This window comes from Leopardus geoffroyi, chromosome D3, assembly GCF_018350155.1.
Source record: "Leopardus geoffroyi isolate Oge1 chromosome D3, O.geoffroyi_Oge1_pat1.0, whole genome shotgun sequence".
Lineage (NCBI taxonomy): Eukaryota > Metazoa > Chordata > Mammalia > Carnivora > Felidae > Leopardus > Leopardus geoffroyi.
The window spans coordinates 6060202-6077017 of NC_059339.1; the positions used below are offsets into that span (position 1 = coordinate 6060202).

Genomic DNA, 16816 nt, shown 5'->3' on the forward strand with positions numbered 1-16816 from the left:
GTCTCTCTCTGTCCCAAAAATAAATAAACGTTGAAAAAAAAAGTTAAAAAAAAAAAAAAGATTATTGGAGGGCACCTGTGTGCCTCAGTCGGTTAAGCCACCGACATTGGCTCAGGTCATGATCTTGTGGTTCATGAGGTTGAGCCCCGCATAGGGCTCTGTGCTGACAGTGAGGAGCTTGCTTGAGATTCAGTCTCTCCCTCTTTCTCTCTGCCCCTCCCCCACTCATTCCCTCCCTCCCTCTCTCTCTCTCTCTCTTTCAATAGATAGACATTAAATAAGTAAATAAATAACATTATTGGCACGCTTGCTATGTTATTCCATAGACATAAGTGTCCGATAAAAACAAATATTTTATTAGTGTTCATCAGAGGATATGTAATCACTAAAATGCTCAGCCGTGGTGACTTTAGTTACTGAATTGACTATTGATAGGCTATTTTAATAATTCCAAAGATCCTTAATGTTTTCCCTGTTTACACTCTTCTGAAATAATTTGTGTGGGCCCATTTTGTAGAAGGGCAAGTCAGAGGAGGTGATTCATTTTTGCTTGGTTGCCGCACTAGATTGTGAAGCTGTCGGAGATGACATCACTGGGACTGGGCAGAGTTCTTCCACCTGTATCATGAGGATAAGATCTCTTTTTTTTGTAAGTGATAATCTTCCCAGATGCCTCATAAGGGTTCAGCTAAATATGTTCTATTAGCACTAATGAAACAATTGACTTTTACCTTTTGTAAGCAATAAAGGAAAAGCTTGGCTAAATTAAAGTGTATAGAGCTTCGGTTAATAATACCTTTCTTTCCCTGGGACCTACACTATAATTAGGCAGGTTCGCAAGATGGATAGAGGAAGCCCCATCAGTTAAATCATTTGAAATGGTTCATCTGTTTGGCAAACCATATGGAGAGATATTTTTAAAGCAAGTGAACACCTCTTCTCAGCCTCGGAAATACAATTTAGATCGTGATCAAGTACTAACATTTTAGGAGCATTTCCCGTTTCATTATTGTGAAAAGACAGTTCGGCATTTGGGTCACTACATCTTTTGGGTTATCTATCAGTAAACCATTAAAATCTGTAGTCAGCGTAGAAATGGAAGCACCACCATCAGAAATGATCTGTTTATTTCCCTTCTCTTTAAAGGAAAGCTGGGTAGAACTGCGTGTGTGGGAAGCTGTGAGATTTTATTTCCCTAAATTGTTGACCCAGGACCATCTTTGCAGATGACAACTTCTTAGAAGTTCGCAAGTGGCATCGCTATGGAGTTGTGAACGTTTTCACAACTGTAGGTTATGAAGTGAGGCTATCGGGTGGTCCCCAGAGGGCAGTCATCCTCGATGCTGTGCAGGGACAGGAGGAGGACATAGGGAGCGCAGGAAGGGCTGAGCTGAGCCATCACAGACCCATCAGTCACTTGGCCATCTCTTCCCTAGAGGCAACTGCTAAGACCTTTCTCTTTGAAGTAGAAAGTGCTGAGTTGAGTCTGTACTGGCATTCTGCCCAGACGGTGACCCCTCCCAGCCAGCAGATGCAGGTACTGGTGTGCCCGCCTCCTGGGGTAGGGTCCGCCACAGGGTGTGGGCATTGTGGCTATTAAGTTGCCCAGTGTTATGGGAGCGCCCTGGGCATCCCGCAAGCGCTCCGGGGCCACGCCATTTCAGACCATGGAGCTCATGCATTTGCCCAGTTTGGCCTGCACTGCCTGCTTAGAGGCACCGTGACAATCTGCAACACGGACGCGCTTCTTCCTGAGATGTTTTCAAATGGAAGGGCCGAGCCCCTACCAGTATACAGACACCTGGTGTGGTTTTTAAATAGAAACCAAACAGAAACTCTTAAAGTAGGAGCTAATCAGACTGCAGAGAAACTTGGTTAATAAATCCATCATGTAGGCCCCTAGTGACTGCAGACTTCCCAGACAGCCGCGTATCACATTCCCGTGTCTAATTGCCGATCTCTCTAATCACATCTATTACAACTTTAATGTTGGACTGCATATGCTTTCAGGAGGAAATGGCTGTCAGGGTCTCAAGAATTGTTGATGGGCCTTGTGTTTTGTGATAGATAATGTCAGAGAAGCACAGGAATGTATAATGAATGGGGGTGGGGAGATCCTCAAGTGCTCGTCATGATCATTTTCTGCCTGTCCTGGGGACACTGAGTTGTTGCTTTTGGAAAAACTGCCTTCCCATTAATTATTCTTGGTTCTGGTAAATGAACCACAATTCCAGCAACTCAAGACTGCCCTGGAACAAAATAACTGAAACATGCGATACGGCTTTGTCAGTGGGTAGTCAGAGATTACCTTCTTTAAGAGAGATCTCTTTATGATTTTTTTCCGACAACAAACCAGTGTATGTTCATCATTAAAGAAGCTTTAGGGAGTATCGCAATAGAATTTTTAAAGATTATCCATAATCCACTCTTTAGAGAGAAACGCTTTTAACATTTTGTTGTATATCTCTTGTGGATTTTGTCCTTAGTTATATGGCCAAAAATATATTATATATATATAACTTCTAATATATTTTTTGACCTAACCTCTCCTAGAATATTTCCTTATCAATAAATATTATCTAAACTATCATTTCTGATAATTGCATAGTTTACCTATACCATACTAACCTCTTATCAGCAGATACTCAGATTACTTTGTGAGGTGGTTATCTTACCCAAAAAAAAGATGCTTTTTTTGTTTCTTTCTACAGGAGTTTTCCTCTTTTAACTTTTACAGACATACTCATTTTAAAAAGATGTTCTACCTACCCAGCTAGAGACAGGACCCAAAAACGCCATCTCCACCCACAGTTTGCACATTTGGATGAGTCCAAAATTAGTTCCATTACTGCTTTACCACAGTATAGCACACCTGTTGCTCAGTGTTTCATCTGAACTGCCTCATGTTCTCCTCCCAATCCCTGTGCCCTGTAGGTGCTACCGCTCTCTCCATGTCGTAGGAGGAAACAGCCTGGTTGCTGTGGCCAAGCCAGAATTGGAACCCAAGATTCTGACCCCTGTGCTTAGCTCCTAACCACACCTGTTTTATTAGCCACACACACACACACACACACACACACACACACACACGCAGTTCTTTAAGAATGATTAATAAAGATTTTCTGTCACTTAAAATAATTGCACCTTTTGCTTTCAACATATTTTTTTTTGCTTCCACTTTGTAATGGGTTCATTCTCTTTCCCAAAATGTTTCTGGGGTGGTTGTTGAATGCTTACACACCCTCGATGATGTCCTTTTTCTCGGTGCCCTAATTCTTGGGGATTCTCAATTTACTAGTTGAATTTCTTAAATACATGCACAAGTAGAAATAGGCCCTACAACTTAAAACATTTTTTTTAATCCTGGACTGTTGTGAATTGATAATAATGTCAGTGTTCATTTTCAGAGATCCTAAAAGCAGGTATTTTGGATTGAGAGTTGATGGCCTAATTAGCCTTGGACCTTTTTTTAGCTTTTCCTAGAGCATTTTAGATTGTTTCAAAGTAAGAAGTAGGCTTTACGTCCCCGAGGGTGCCTTGCTCTGCCTAACTCTTTATTCGCTGCCCTGAATGCTTCTCTCCAGTGCATATGGAAGATAAAGGCCAGAAAATGTTTCTGTTTGCTTTTATGTTTCTCTCTTTGGAAGTAACTAGAATTTCTTTGCTAGCTCATTTCCATACTTAGATGATATTCTGGAAATACCTCACAGGTAGGACTCAGTAAACAGTTTGGAAGTATGTTTATGTAATTATCAGCCAGTATTTACATAATATATAGCATTTACATACTATATAAATATATCTAACATCTATTGAGCACTTACTGTACCCGCACACTGTAAGTGATGGCATTTTGCTGTTAATTTTTTTTTTAATGTTTATTTATTTTTGAGACAGAGACAGAGCATGAACAGGGGAGGATCAGAGAAAGGGAGACACAGAATCTGAAGCAGGCTCCAGGCTCCAAGCTGTCAGCACAGAGCCCGACGCGGGGCTCGAACTCATGGACCACAAGATCATGACCTGAGCCAAAATCAGACGCTCACCTGACTGAGCCACCCAGGCACCCCAATTTTTTTAATTTTTTTAACATTTATTTATTATTGAGAGAGAGAGAGAGCATGAGCAGGGGAGGGGCAGAGAGAGGAGGAGACACAGAATACGAAGCAGGCTCCAGGCTCTGAGCTGTCAGCACAGAGGCCGAAACGGGGCTTGAACTCACAGACTGTGAAATCATGACCTGGGCCGAAGTCGGATGCTTAACCGACTGAGTCACCCAGGCACCCCAGTGATGGCATTTTGCTCTTAAAACAACCCTATGAGTTAGATATTGTGGTGATTTAGGTGACAAGATAGGGTTTAGATTTAAACCCAAACACTGACCCCTCAGGAGCTTGTCGGTTCTGGTCTTGTTTATTCCACTGTGTTATGCAAATCTTCTTTGGGCCTCAGTTTCTTAATCTTGAAATAAAGGAGAGTTGGAATAGCTAGCTGATTTTGAAGGTTTTTTCCACCCTCAACATTTTGAGTCCATGAATCTGCTTGGAAGACCACCTCCCTGTTAGAAATCATTGCCTCTCCTCTTACATTTGATGTCTACACTTGCTGCCTTTGCCCCTGGCCAACCTCCGTTTTCGCTATGGCAGTGCCTGTGCTGTAGGACACGCAGGAGGGGGGCACATGAAGTCCCCAGGAGAAGGCCACATAGGTCCTTGTCACAGAACACTGGGGTACTGCAGTCTGCTCAGGGCTGGGCGGCTCCTGTTGAGTCACAGGCCACAGGCCACGCCAGAGGCACGCAGAGACGGCGTCAGGATGGACTGGAGCTGTTCTCATCGCTGGCAGTGTGAGACGACCTAACGTGAATGGGTTATAACTTATTCATGACTAGAGTCTAAAATAGCTTCTTATAACTAATTCACAGCTACCACGTGAGTGCTAGTGTGCTATTTTTTCGGATTCTAAAATTATTACCCTATTTCCACAGGCTTTGTGAAAAGATAAGTCTGCGATTGCCAGGAACAAAGAAATTTCCCGTTTTTAAATGGTGGGGCCCTTTCCTATCAAAGATACTCCGTTGCTTTTAGTCTAAGAAGTGTGGTACAGGGACACTTTAAAATACTGCTTCTGGCACGTCGAGAAATTGTGGGATGAGGTCATGTTCAAATCGATACTGCCGCAGTGCTTTCCGATCCACGCAATGCAATTCTTATCGAGATCTCCACTCAGCAACATTAGGAAGCAGCGTAAAATTAGCCGAAGCCCGTCTGTGATGCAGGAGTTCAGATGTGAAGGAAAAGTGGAAGTTCATTAGGCAAGAGGATGGGAGGTGGTTTGCCAAGAGCATTCCAGACGGAGGGAGCCAGGAGGGGGGAGCCAGGTGCGGGAAGGCCCTGTGTTGGGGGAGGGGTGCGGCAGATGGGGCTCCAGAGAGGACAGCGGTGTTGATGGAGCCCCGAGGTGACTGGTGTGGGGCGAGCCTGGGGAGGGGCAGGTCGAGCAGGCAGGGCCTCTGGGAGCGGGGGGGGGGGGGGGGGGTGGGGGGGGGGGGCGCGGGGGCAGGGGGGCTGGATCCCAGGAGCATTGCAAGGATGCCAGGCGGTCAGAGCTCTGTTTGTGGATGCAAATGTGGGCAAGATCTGTGTGTGCACTTAGGAGGGACGGTACGGAAAGCGTATGTGTTTAAAAGGGGGCGAAAGCAAGTCTGGCTGTGGTCCCTCCCCACCACTGAGCTGAGGCGTGGCTTTCTGACCACCCCGGCCTCGTTGCGGCCTCGTAGCCCAGAGGCAGAGAGGGAGCGTGGCCCTGGCTCTCAGAGTGGGCACCCGCCTGGGCCCCCAGGACCGGGACACACGTGATGCCACGGGTACCTTGTTCTTTCTCCTCAGACCAGCTTAGCTGCTTCACAGCGGCTCTGGCTAGGCACACGGTGCCCTGCCCTCAGCCAGCTTCCCGGGAAGCTTTGCCGCCGAGTCTTTTCTGCCGGACTGGAAGGGCAGCAGCGCCCTCCGGCCGTTGTCCGTCTCACCTGGAGCACGGAGAGCCTGTGGGCCCTGCCCCGGGGAGCAGTGGTGCGCCGCCGGCGTCTGGTGCACACCCCCCGTGCAGAGGCCACCGCGAGGCACCGCGCCTGTGCCCTCCGTGTCAGAGCACCGGGTGTGGTGTGGGCATTCCACGTGTGCATGGAATTGAGACCCACCGCAGCCTTCGGGATTCTGGCCTGTGGAGCCTGAGGGCCCAGAGAGGCTGCGAGGCTCCGATGCGGCCTTTCCTGGTTTATGTTTTCCCTTGTTGGTGGGATATTCGCGTTTTTCCTCAGGGGGCATGGCGAGAACAAACGACGATAAGTGACAGGAGAGCACTTGGTGCTGGTACAACTGGAGATGGCCCGTAAATAAAATGATCGTGCCACCATTTAAGCCTTAATGCCCTGAAAGAGAAGAAAGAACATCACTCTGGAACTAGGATGAGAATTGGACACGAGCTACTGACAGGCCATTTGTCCTCCTGCTGCCACAGAGCAGCCTCGGTGAGGTCGGGGCCCACGTCTCTCCAAGGACCTTCATTAAAAGCACGTTCTCACCAGGAGATGGTGTTAGCGTCCCTCCCCGCTGCGGGAGGCGGTCTTGGCCGGGTCTCCAGAACCCATCTCTCCAGAGTTTGGAAGAGCAAGCCTTTGTCAAGCATTAATTTTCCAAACCGATAGAGTGAATAGCACATTAACAGACATTTAGTGCCTAATGACTTTACCAGGGGAAAAAAAATGGGCATGTGGCTTAACCTCCAGATCACGGTCAAAGCGGCCTATTCGGCAGACCTTCTGCCTTCAGTGCCTGTTCCCACCACTTCTGGAGTTCCTCTGGCGGAGCCGTGCACACCACCAGCGTGGGCCTTGCCCTCTGGCCGCCACTGTGGCCGGGCCCTTGAGTGCCGGTCCCCTGGCACCCCATCTCGGAGGCCAGCGCCCAGGCCGCCCCGCCTTCGGCCGAGCCGATAACTGCGAAACTGCTGACCGCTCCCAGCGACGCTTAGGAACAAAATGGGATTTTGCCTCAAGACAAAAAGCTGCGGTACAGAGAGCCCACACTTTACAGCGTGTGCCCTTTTGACACACAAAGTGCAGTGTTGTGCAAGCCGTGCTCTCTGAATGTTGCCCTCCGTTACTGGTTGACACATCATCAAGACGGGGTGAATGCCTTTACTCAGGCAGGATGCATTATTCATGGGCACAGACGCCCTGCAGCTTTCCCGTCAGCCATCAGGCCGACCCCTCCAGGGGGGAGTCACGAACGCTCCTTCGTGTCTCTGACCCCAGAGTGTCTTAGAGATTCTGAACTAAGCCTCGCGGGACCACCTTCTTTTCTTCTTCCAGATTAGCCACGTCTCTCAGCTGTGTCTCCGTGGCCTAACCGGGATGCTTCTGTAGCTTCATTCTTGCCCGTTTACTGGAAGGATTAGGTCACGACCGTGATCACGTGTCACAAGAAGAGCTAAGGATGAGAAAGTTAAAGCATCGCTTTTTGTTTAAGCTACAGCGACTCTTTGTCCTCTGGAAGTCAGTGATGTTGTTATCCTTTTGAGCTGATAGAAAATAATTTAGTAGCTTGGATACCATTTGGAGACACGACTCGCCGCCTCGGCCTTGAGGGAGCCCGCACTGTTGGTGTGTATCCAGCAACGGAGAAGGGGAGAGCGCCCGTCAGGTGAGGTGCCGTGGGGTTGATGACCCTGTCCCCCCGCTGTCGGGGCCCCGGACGGAGCGGCCACAGCTCCCTTGCCGGCTCCGCACGTTACATACTCGCATCTTCCTGTTCGCCTGGTGCGTCTTCCTCCCGGGACTGTCTGCCCACGGCAATGGGAGCTTCAAGGGCACCTTCTCATTCCTGCGCTTGCCACGGTGAACTAATGAATTACAGATCAGTAAGTACAACTCAAAGCTGCTGATTCACGAGGCGATGAGACTGTGAACGGGCACGTTTCAATGCTGGACAAAACCGTTTTTGAAATTTTCATGTTTCCCATTTTCTTTGAGCAAGACGTGCCTGTGAAGTTAAGCATCTAAGCGGGAAGCCCCTGGAATCCAAGGCTGCTCAGCCTGAAGGATCCCCTGGTGCCACACCCCTACTCGAAGGCGTGGCACGTGGGGTGCCCCTGCGCCAGGCTCCGTGCACTCTGGATGGACTCAGATTGCACGGCAGGTGCCGGAGGGCGAGAGCCCTGCTGAGCGGCAAGACCGTGCTTCGAGCTTCTCTCTTACCACCCTAGGCCCGCGAGTTCTGGATCAGCTTTAAGTCGCCCTTTGCCTTCGTCGACAAGCCCCGAAAATACGGGTTGTGCGTTTTTCAGTCGCCACCAGCATCTCCCACGTCCACAGCTGACCCTGCGGCTGGGCGCTGCGCGGTGCCCCTGTCCTGCCCGGAGTGTCCTTTTGTTGCTCTGTACCTGGCTCCCTTCACCCTTCCTCCTTTACCTTCCCTTTCTCAGGCTCACCTGCCACACGATTTCCTTCTTACCTTTCCTCTGGAGCGAAGCCGGTCGCCGCAGGGATGGAGGGAAGCTTTTCCGTGCAGTGAGGACATGGGTCTTGAGTTCCAGTCATGAGCTTTTCTTAGCTCCAGAGCTGGGGTGTAAATATGTCACTGACCTTACAAGGCACAGCGATTGGTGTCACCCAACGTGGCGACAGTGCCTGGGTGTGTGGTCTTCTCCAGAGCCGCCTGTCCACAAACTGGAAGCCATCTGAGAAGTGGCGTCTCCTCTGGGAGGAACTTTGGCAAAGCAGATGAGGAAACGGCGCTCTGAGGCTGTGTATTTACAAGAACAATTTATAAGTTAATGACCTACCTTTTGTCCTTTCCGTTTTTCAGTGTCATGCAAGGCATCTTGAATTTCTTTGGTAGCTTTTCCAGAAAGACCGATAGATTTCACCGCATTTCTTGAGTTACGACAAAGGCCAAGAATCTGAGGCCCTGTGTGAGCAGCTGACGATTGAGGACTGAAAAGCCACCGCGGGCAGGGAGGCAGGGTTTGGGGACAGACTCCAGATTCCCACAGCTGCCACGTGGCCCTTTTCCCAAAGAAAGACCCGGGGTTCCTCTCAGCTCTGTGAAATCCAGAGGCTTCCGCTGGAATTCCCCCTGCCTCTTCCTCCCACCCCTCGCTTGCTTTGGCCAGCGCTCGATGCCATCTTGAGGAAATGTTGCCCCCGGTGCCCAGGCGCCCGGTTTTCCATGAGGCAGCTGTGGGTGCCTAGCTCATCAGGGAAATCTTTGCCGATCTGGCTGTCCTGGTCACAGTCTGTGGAAGTACAGGTGGCGTGTGGAAAGACCAGGATTTGGAATCGGGGGGCCCGGGGTTTGATGCCCCCCTTCTAGAACTGGGCCTCATGCTGCCTGTGAGCCCCTGGTGCCAAGGGGGGCGGTCAGCGGGCAGCGTCCTCTTCCGGCCTACTCCCCGCAACCCTCAGCGTCAGGGAGGGCCGCCGGCGTCTGTGTCTCCCACAGGTCACCCGGATGTCAGCATGGCAGCCACAAACCTGGAGAACCAGCTGCACAGCGCCCAGAAGAACCTCCTGTTCCTCCAGCGGGAGCATGCCGGCACCCTCAAGGGGCTGCACGCCGAGATCAGGCGGCTGCAGCAACACTGCACAGGTACCGGGGGCCCCGCACCCCCTCCGCGGCAGGGCAGAGCGGGGACCTGTGATCCGGCCCGTCTCAGACGGCGGCCGGCTCAGAAGCTGTGCCAGGCCCACTCGGGGGCAGGGTGAGGAGGGGGCTCCGCTCCCCTCCGTCGTGGGCGAGCCTGCCGTCGCCGGAGAGCACTCCGGTGCCTTATTAGCTCACCCTCTCTGCCTAATGGACAGGCACCCGGCGTAAAGCTGCAAAGCCATCTCTCGGCATACTGAGGGCTTAGAAGATTCAGACGCGGGGGTCAGAACGGACAGTGCGGTTTGGAACCGATCCCCGAAGCGTCGCGTACAGAGCAGGCTGCTTGCTGCTTGTGGCCGCTGGCGTGTGTTTTCGGGAAGGCGGGTCTCCTCCGAGTGCGAGGAAGGACAGTCTCTGCCTTCTCACGCCTGCCCCGATGCTGCCGAGCCCTGCTCTGTCTGGGCAGGACGCGCGGGGTGATCGTGGAGGTCGGTTCTGCATTTTCAGAGCCGATGAAGGCTTTGAGAGCTACTGTAACCATACGCAATTAACACATATGCTTTCCTTTTTAGATTTAACATATGAGCTGACACTCAAAAGTGCGGACCAGACAGGTAAGGACGTTCTCCCTGAAAGTTAATGACGGTGTCATTTCCCGTTGTGGCACATGTTGGTGCCATTTGTTTGCACTACCTACACGCGGAGAAGAAAATACACTTGCTAGAAAGAGTTGCACAAGTGACCAGAGCTTTCTAGAAAAGACGGGAAGGAAGTTTGGACCCTGAGATGTTACGAGGGGCTGTCAGCACAGCGAGAAGGGGGAGCGGTTTTATTTTCTTCATTTTCTTTCGATATTTGGAATGCCTGTTATAAGCTTTTCTTGATTTTCTGATTTTTCTCCAGTGAATATGTGTTCCTTCTATCATCAAGAAATACATGTAATTTAAAGAGAGACAGAGGAGAAGGAGCAGGGTCCCACCTCTTCTGTCCCTCGAGCCTCATACGGGACCTGGCACAGAGCAGGTGCTCCCTAAAAACTACTTGAACGAGCGACCAAATTACTGGATGGTCCCCAGAGGATCGTGAATGTCTTTCTCTAGATTGCAGTCCCCAAAATGCTTCCCCTCAACCAGAATCCTCCAGGACCCCCAAAGAGATCAGTCTGATGGCAGCTGGGGCAGAGAAGATAGAACTGGGGCCTCTGTGGCCAATGACAAACGCTCGCTCCCCAGAACAGAGTGGGGAAGTGTGCAGAATCCACACTTGAGTCAAGACACCTTTTTTTTTTTTTTGAGAGAGAGAGCATGAGTGTGGGAGTGGGGCAGAAGGAGAGAGAGAGAGAGAAAATTGCCACACTCAGCGCAGAGTGGGGCTCGATCCCACGACCCTGGGATCATGACCTGAGCCAAAATCAACAGTCAGACACTGGTCAGACCCTCAAGGGACTGAGCCACCCAGGCGCCCCAAGATGCCTTTCTCCAGCCTTCACGATGGCAGTTATTATTCATGAGCACGCCCAAGCCCTTGAAACAGATGCAGGCCTTTCCGTGGATCTCAGTGCATCACCAAGCATTGACTTTTCCATTCATGACACTCAGGTTACAGTCTCCTAAGTACGCCTCTCAGGGACCAACATGTCCTTTTGTCGATGAGAGGAGGGGCCTGGGGACCGGAGCCCACCCTTTGGGCCTCACTGCAGAGGCAGGACGCTCCTCACCCCCTGAAGCCCTGGACCAGGATCTGGGCCTCTGAGGATTGCGGAGAATAGGATGTCCTGCTCCCCTGCCATCCACGTCACAGAGATCAGTGTCCTCGCTTCCTGCCGCCTCCTGGCCAGGCTAACCTGAAGAAACACGATTCTTGCCCTGAACCCTCTCTGCTTCCAGGAGGAGGGAGCTCCTATGCCCAGTCCCTCCTCCCCTGGTCCCTAGAGAGCTCCTCAAGGCTCCCGGGCCTAAGTCCCAAAGCCACCCACGCAGCCTCATCAGCAGCCTGGGCTCAAGATGACAATTGGCCCAGGGATGCCTCCTTGTGGAGGCGGTGTGACAGCTCTCAGCTGGTCCTGGTTGGGGCGTCTCCCCTCCCCAGGGCTGGAAATCCCTTCTTTACCTTAGCGGATGCAGAACTTGCTCAATCTGGGGACACGGGGTGCGGACACGGGCTCCTCCGCTGGAGGTTCTGATTCCGAGGGTCAGGGAGGGGACCTGAGAATCTGTTTTAAAAATGCCACAGTGAGGGGCACCTGGCTGGCTCAGTCGGTAGCACAGGTGACTCTTGACCTCAGGGTTGAGTTCGAGCCCCACGCTGGGTGTAGAGCTTACTCAAAAAAAGAAAAAATGCAAAAACACAAGTGCCGCGGTGACTGAGCGCTCAGGCAGCTGGGGAGATTCTGCTGCAGGCGATGAACAGGACAGGCGCAGCTTCCACGGGGAAAGAAAGACGGGACGTGCGTGCGGAGAACGTGGCGGGGCAGAGCTTCCTGTGGGAGAGTGGAAATGGGCAGGACGGGAGGTGCTGCTCCCTGGGAACAGAGGTCACCGAGGAGCAGCTGTCTGGGGTCTCAGGGAGGCAGAGGCAGGCATTCGAAGGAGCGCCCGAAAAGTCGGGGCCACCCAACATCAGTCCGCAGCCCTGGATCCGCATCCTCACGTGAGAGGTGCCCGCAGACGCCAGCTCCCACCCTGCACCGGCCCCGGGGTGTCCCTGAGCGGCTGGTTGTGGGCGCACGGTGAGGGGCCGGGGGGGCTGAGGAGAGCCGAGCACAGGCACAGGGACACCTGCCCTCTGAGACACGATGAGAGAGGCGACCCGTGTGTCAGGAAGGGGCAGCCTCAGAGCTCTGTGCTTGGACACGGAGAGAGTCTCCGTTTGGGTCTCACAACGGCACGCCGAATGGAGCGGGTGTTCGATAAATGCCACCCGAGCAGACAGCTGGATCTGCTCACAGTTTATTCCTGGGTACGTGCCGGGGTCCGAAACCTGGAGAATTGCCCGTTGTGACTTGGGCATTTTTGAGCTCTGGAGGCACGCTTTTGTGCAAGGAGCCAGAGAACTGAGAGCGGGAGGGAGCCCAGAGGCCACGTGATCCCCACATGGGGTGGGGGTGGAGGGGGGCGGCGGGGAGGGCACGGAGATGGGGCAGGATGGAGCGTGGGAGCAATGTGCCCCCACCCCAGCCCCGCCTTCCACGCGGCCGCCCTGGGAGGCGAGGCCAGCCTAGACAGTCTCCGTGCCTCTGCTCCGGGAGGGGTTGGCGCTCAATCCTGTCCCTCGGCTCATTCCTCTAGGAGATGGATCTTCCCGAAGCAGCGAGCTAAAGAGAAGATGCGAGGAGCTGGAAGCCCAGCTGAAGCTCAAGGAGGACGAGAACAGCGAGCTGCTCCGGGAGCTGGAGCAGAAGGACGCCATGATCCTGGTGCTGGAGAGCACCGTCAGGGAGCGCGAGAGGAAGTACCTGGAGGAGCTGAAGCTGAAGAGCCACAAGCTGAACATGCTGTCGAGCGAGCTCGAGCAGCGCGCCGGGACCATCGCCTACCTGACCTCGCAGCTGCACGCCGCCAAGAGGAAGCTCATGAGCTCCGGCGGGACCTCGGACGGCAGCCCGTCCGGGAGCCCCGTGCTGGCCAGCTACAAGCCGGCCCCCCCCAAGGACAAGCTGCCCGAAACGCCCCGCCGCCGAATGAAAAAGAGCCTCTCGGCCCCCCTGCACCCGGAATTCGAAGAGGTTTACAGATTCGGGGCCGAGAGCCGGAAACTACTCTTGCGGGAGCCGGTGGACGCCATGCCCGACCCCACCCCGTTCCTGCTGGCCCGGGAATCGGCCGAGGTCCACCTCGTCAAGGAGAGGCCCCTGGTCATCCCCCCCATCGCCTCCGACCGCGGCTCGAGCGAGCCGCACAGCCCGGCCCGCGAGAAGCAGCACAAGGCCCACGTGGGGGTGGCCCACCGCATCCACCACGCCGCCCCGCCGCAGGCCCCGCCCGAGGTGGAGACGCTGGCGGTCGACCAGGTGAACGGAGGAAAGGCCGCGAGGAAGCACTCAGGGACGGACAGAACTGTGTGAAGCCTGCCCGGGCGACCCTTCCCCCCTGGCTGTCGATGCACTGTGATCACTACTAGGAAAACTCATCCACGCCTTTTTTTTTTTTTTTTCTCCAATTCCCCTGCATGCCAAATTTTTTTTCAGACACGTCAACATTCTTATTCTCCTGCTCCTTTTGCCCTGGTACTGACACCAGAATACGATCATGTCCCTGCTGCAGAATACCTATTTACCGATTGCCGTGGCCAAACACCTGTGTGCCGAATCGCTCGCTTCTAATCCCACTCCGTGTAACTTCAATGCGCTCGTGGACAAAGCACAGGCCACAGGCTGCATCACTACTCGACGTTAATGAAATCAGATAGTCAACCCGCCTAACTATACAGCCGGAGCAACACGTGCCGACCGGCCTCGACCCTCTCGCTCCAGTTCCTAGGGCGGCCCGTCCAGAGCAGCCCCTGCTCCCTCCCGGAGACCCCGTAACCTCCCACCAAGCCTCCCCCGGGGCGGCCCCGATAGCCGAGCAGCTGTATGTGTCTATCGCGGGAACGAAATAAGATGATGTTACTCCTCGTGTCACCACAACCTGAATGTGTGTTCATATTTTTTGGTTAGTTTTATCCAAAATGTTCAAGATCCCAACAAACTTTATTTTCTAAACCTGCCTCTTTCTGGTTTGTGTCTTTTATTAAACTACCTGAGGGAGGAGCTGGGGGGAGGCTGGGGGAGGAGGAGACACAGCAGAACCGCCTTCTCGCCCCGTGTTCTTTTCCCAGGGCTCCGGCCCCAGGGGCGGGGCAGCTCTGCTTCCGGGAAGAGGAGTCCCTGTCACCCAGCCCTGCCCAGGGCTGCCCCTGGGGACGTTCTGCCCGTGACCGGCCCCCGCCCCCTGCCCTGCCGGTGCTCCACCCTGCTCCTCCCTGGCGAAGTAAAGCTGCTCGGGGCCTCCGGCGGGCCTGGCCGGGGCTCTGGGCTCGCCCCAGGGTGCGCAGAATGAAGGGACCCCCGGGGGCCAGTTCCAGCTGTTCTAGGCCCGCACCCACCCAACCCCACGCAGATCCGGCCAGGTCGAGGGTAGGAGCTCATGCAGGAATTCAACACTGAGCTCAGGGCCCTCGCCCCCGCCCCCACCCCCACCCCCACCTAGCAGGCCAGAGAGTTCGGGAAGGGGGAGGGGTGGCGGTGGGCGACTGTGGCCATCTCTGCTCTAGGCTGGCGTCGTCAGCCCGGACCCCACACCCAGCAGGCCGCTCCTGCCAAAGAGAGGCGTCTACTGAGACAGACCTGGATTGTCAATAGCACACTCTTGACATTTTCCATTAGAATTCTCACTCGTGCCAGTGGCGTGTGGGGCACTTCTGCCTAATCACACATTTCCTCTGAGAAGGGAAAGAAAACACATTTCAAAATGCTCTCCAGTATTTACTTTTTAAATACACAGAATCCTTAAAAATCGCTTCAAAAAACAAAACTGTCAGCTCAATTTATACGGAAAGAGATTAAAACGGCTGGTTTCGAATGAAAGGAGTCTCAGCATCAGCCCAGCTCCAGCCTCTCGAGGCCCCACGGAGCCAACAGGGGACGGAGCTCACAAGTGCCGGTTCCTTCGCCCAAAAGGTTAATCGGAGTTCAGGGTGAGGCACACCCCCTGCAGCACCCAGTGAGATATGTGCTTTGTGGTGAAGAGATCGGCTTCAAACACCAGGCCAACTCCCATGGCATTCCTTCTCATGGAGGTGGTGTAGACCGGCGTCCGGAAGGTGTTCTGCAAAGGAGAGGCACGTGAGGCGCCCCCACGGGTGGCGGAGGAGCTCAAGCCCGGGAAGCAGGAAGCCCAGTCTAGGTGCTGAGAGTGCGGGCGCCTCCTGCTAGGCCTGGCCGAGGCTTCAAGGGGCTTTGCGGGGCTGCCCTCCGCTGACTGTGGATGGGGCTTCGTGTAGCTACACTCATCAGACAGGCATCCGGGCCAGGCGAGGCAGGGGGCGCCTGCTGTCTACATCAGACGTAAGTATTTTATGATTCAGGCAGTGCCCGCAGAAGGTCAAGGGAATGGAAGAGTCTCTTCCTGAAGTTAATCTGGACCACAGCTCTGAACTTGAAGCCGTGCCCCCCCCCCACCCCGGGGGAGTCTCTGCTTACACACACATTTGCATGCATGTGTCTTCCTGGAAGGTGGCTCCACGCTGTTGTCCTGTCTCGGGGCTTCCCCCCCTCCCACAAAAGGCTAAGCACCTGTAAGGGTGCTTAAAGGGTAAGACTGAACTGCAATCCCCCCCCAGCGCCCCCCAACCGTGCCCCCGGTGGGGGGCGGGGAGGGGAGGACGGAGCCAGGAACAGGCGTCAGCCTTCTACCTGTAGTTTGAGGCGATGGGCTTCGATGGGGATGATCTTCAGAATCGGCAGGTCAACCACCAGCACCTTGGGTTTGCTCTTGCTAAGACATCCTCTTTCCACATCCCAATCAGCGCCTTCGAGATACAGTCCTGAGACGAAGCATCCTGGATACCCCGGGAAGAGTCCAGGGTTTACGTGGAGGCACCGGCCACTCTGCTGTGCACACAGTGGCCCTAGGTATGTCCACAGTGCGCACACACAGGCAACTCCCTCGCTCTCCTCCCCCAGACAGAGCCCAGGCCTTTGTCCAAAAGACGTGGCCGTCATTTCTTCCCTTTTTAGAAGGACACCGTAGACGCCGTGAGCCTCCCCTCCCCACAGCTTTGGCAAAGGAGACGAGGGAGAGTTGCCTCCCCCGCCAGTCAGGCTTCAGGGCGCACAGACCTAGACTGCTTGGGCCCCCGGGTTATAAAGACGGAAGCTCCACAGCTTGGTGGTGGGCCAAGAGGGAGTGCGGAGAGGAGGTCAAAGCCTCGCCGAGAAAATGGTGTCTGGGGAGAACACGGCAGACACACACGGTGGCAGAGGAGAGGACAGTCACTTGCCCAGAGAGTTCCTCCGAGGCTTCAGTGAGCATCCCTGAATCTCCACCGTGAACCCCATCTCTAAGCTCTCACTCGACAGGGCTTTTGTGGCTCACGGGTAAATGTCTTCCGACTATGGCGGCAGCACTGCCCTGGGGAATGGCAGCGTCAGTCACCAGTGTCACAGGGACTGACATTGTAATTTCATG

At 53.8% G+C, this 16816-nt stretch overlaps 2 protein-coding genes across 3 annotated transcripts in view; one reads left to right on the forward strand and one right to left on the reverse strand.

Annotated features, from left to right (window-relative positions):
* CCDC92 (coiled-coil domain containing 92) overlaps nucleotides 1-14353 on the forward strand; it is a 29960-nt gene extending 15607 nt beyond the window's left edge. For both annotated transcript variants that reach the window (XM_045459682.1, XM_045459683.1), the window contains exons 2-4: nucleotides 9504-9650; nucleotides 10220-10261; nucleotides 12935-14353. In XM_045459682.1, coding sequence (XP_045315638.1) covers nucleotides 9521-9650; nucleotides 10220-10261; nucleotides 12935-13710 — 948 coding nt within the window. In that variant the 5' untranslated portion in view covers nucleotides 9504-9520 and the 3' untranslated portion in view covers nucleotides 13711-14353. The remainder of the gene's footprint in view (nucleotides 1-9503; nucleotides 9651-10219; nucleotides 10262-12934) is intronic.
* Nucleotides 14354-15098: 745 nt separating this feature from the next.
* The window catches only part of DNAH10 (dynein axonemal heavy chain 10), a 147364-nt gene continuing 145646 nt past the window's right edge, over nucleotides 15099-16816 (reverse strand). Inside the window, exons 78-79 of the mRNA XM_045459666.1 lie at nucleotides 16042-16187; nucleotides 15099-15454 (exon numbers count right to left, since the gene is read on the reverse strand). Of these exons, the coding sequence (XP_045315622.1) occupies nucleotides 15308-15454; nucleotides 16042-16187 (293 nt within the window). The 3' untranslated portion in view covers nucleotides 15099-15307. The remainder of the gene's footprint in view (nucleotides 15455-16041; nucleotides 16188-16816) is intronic.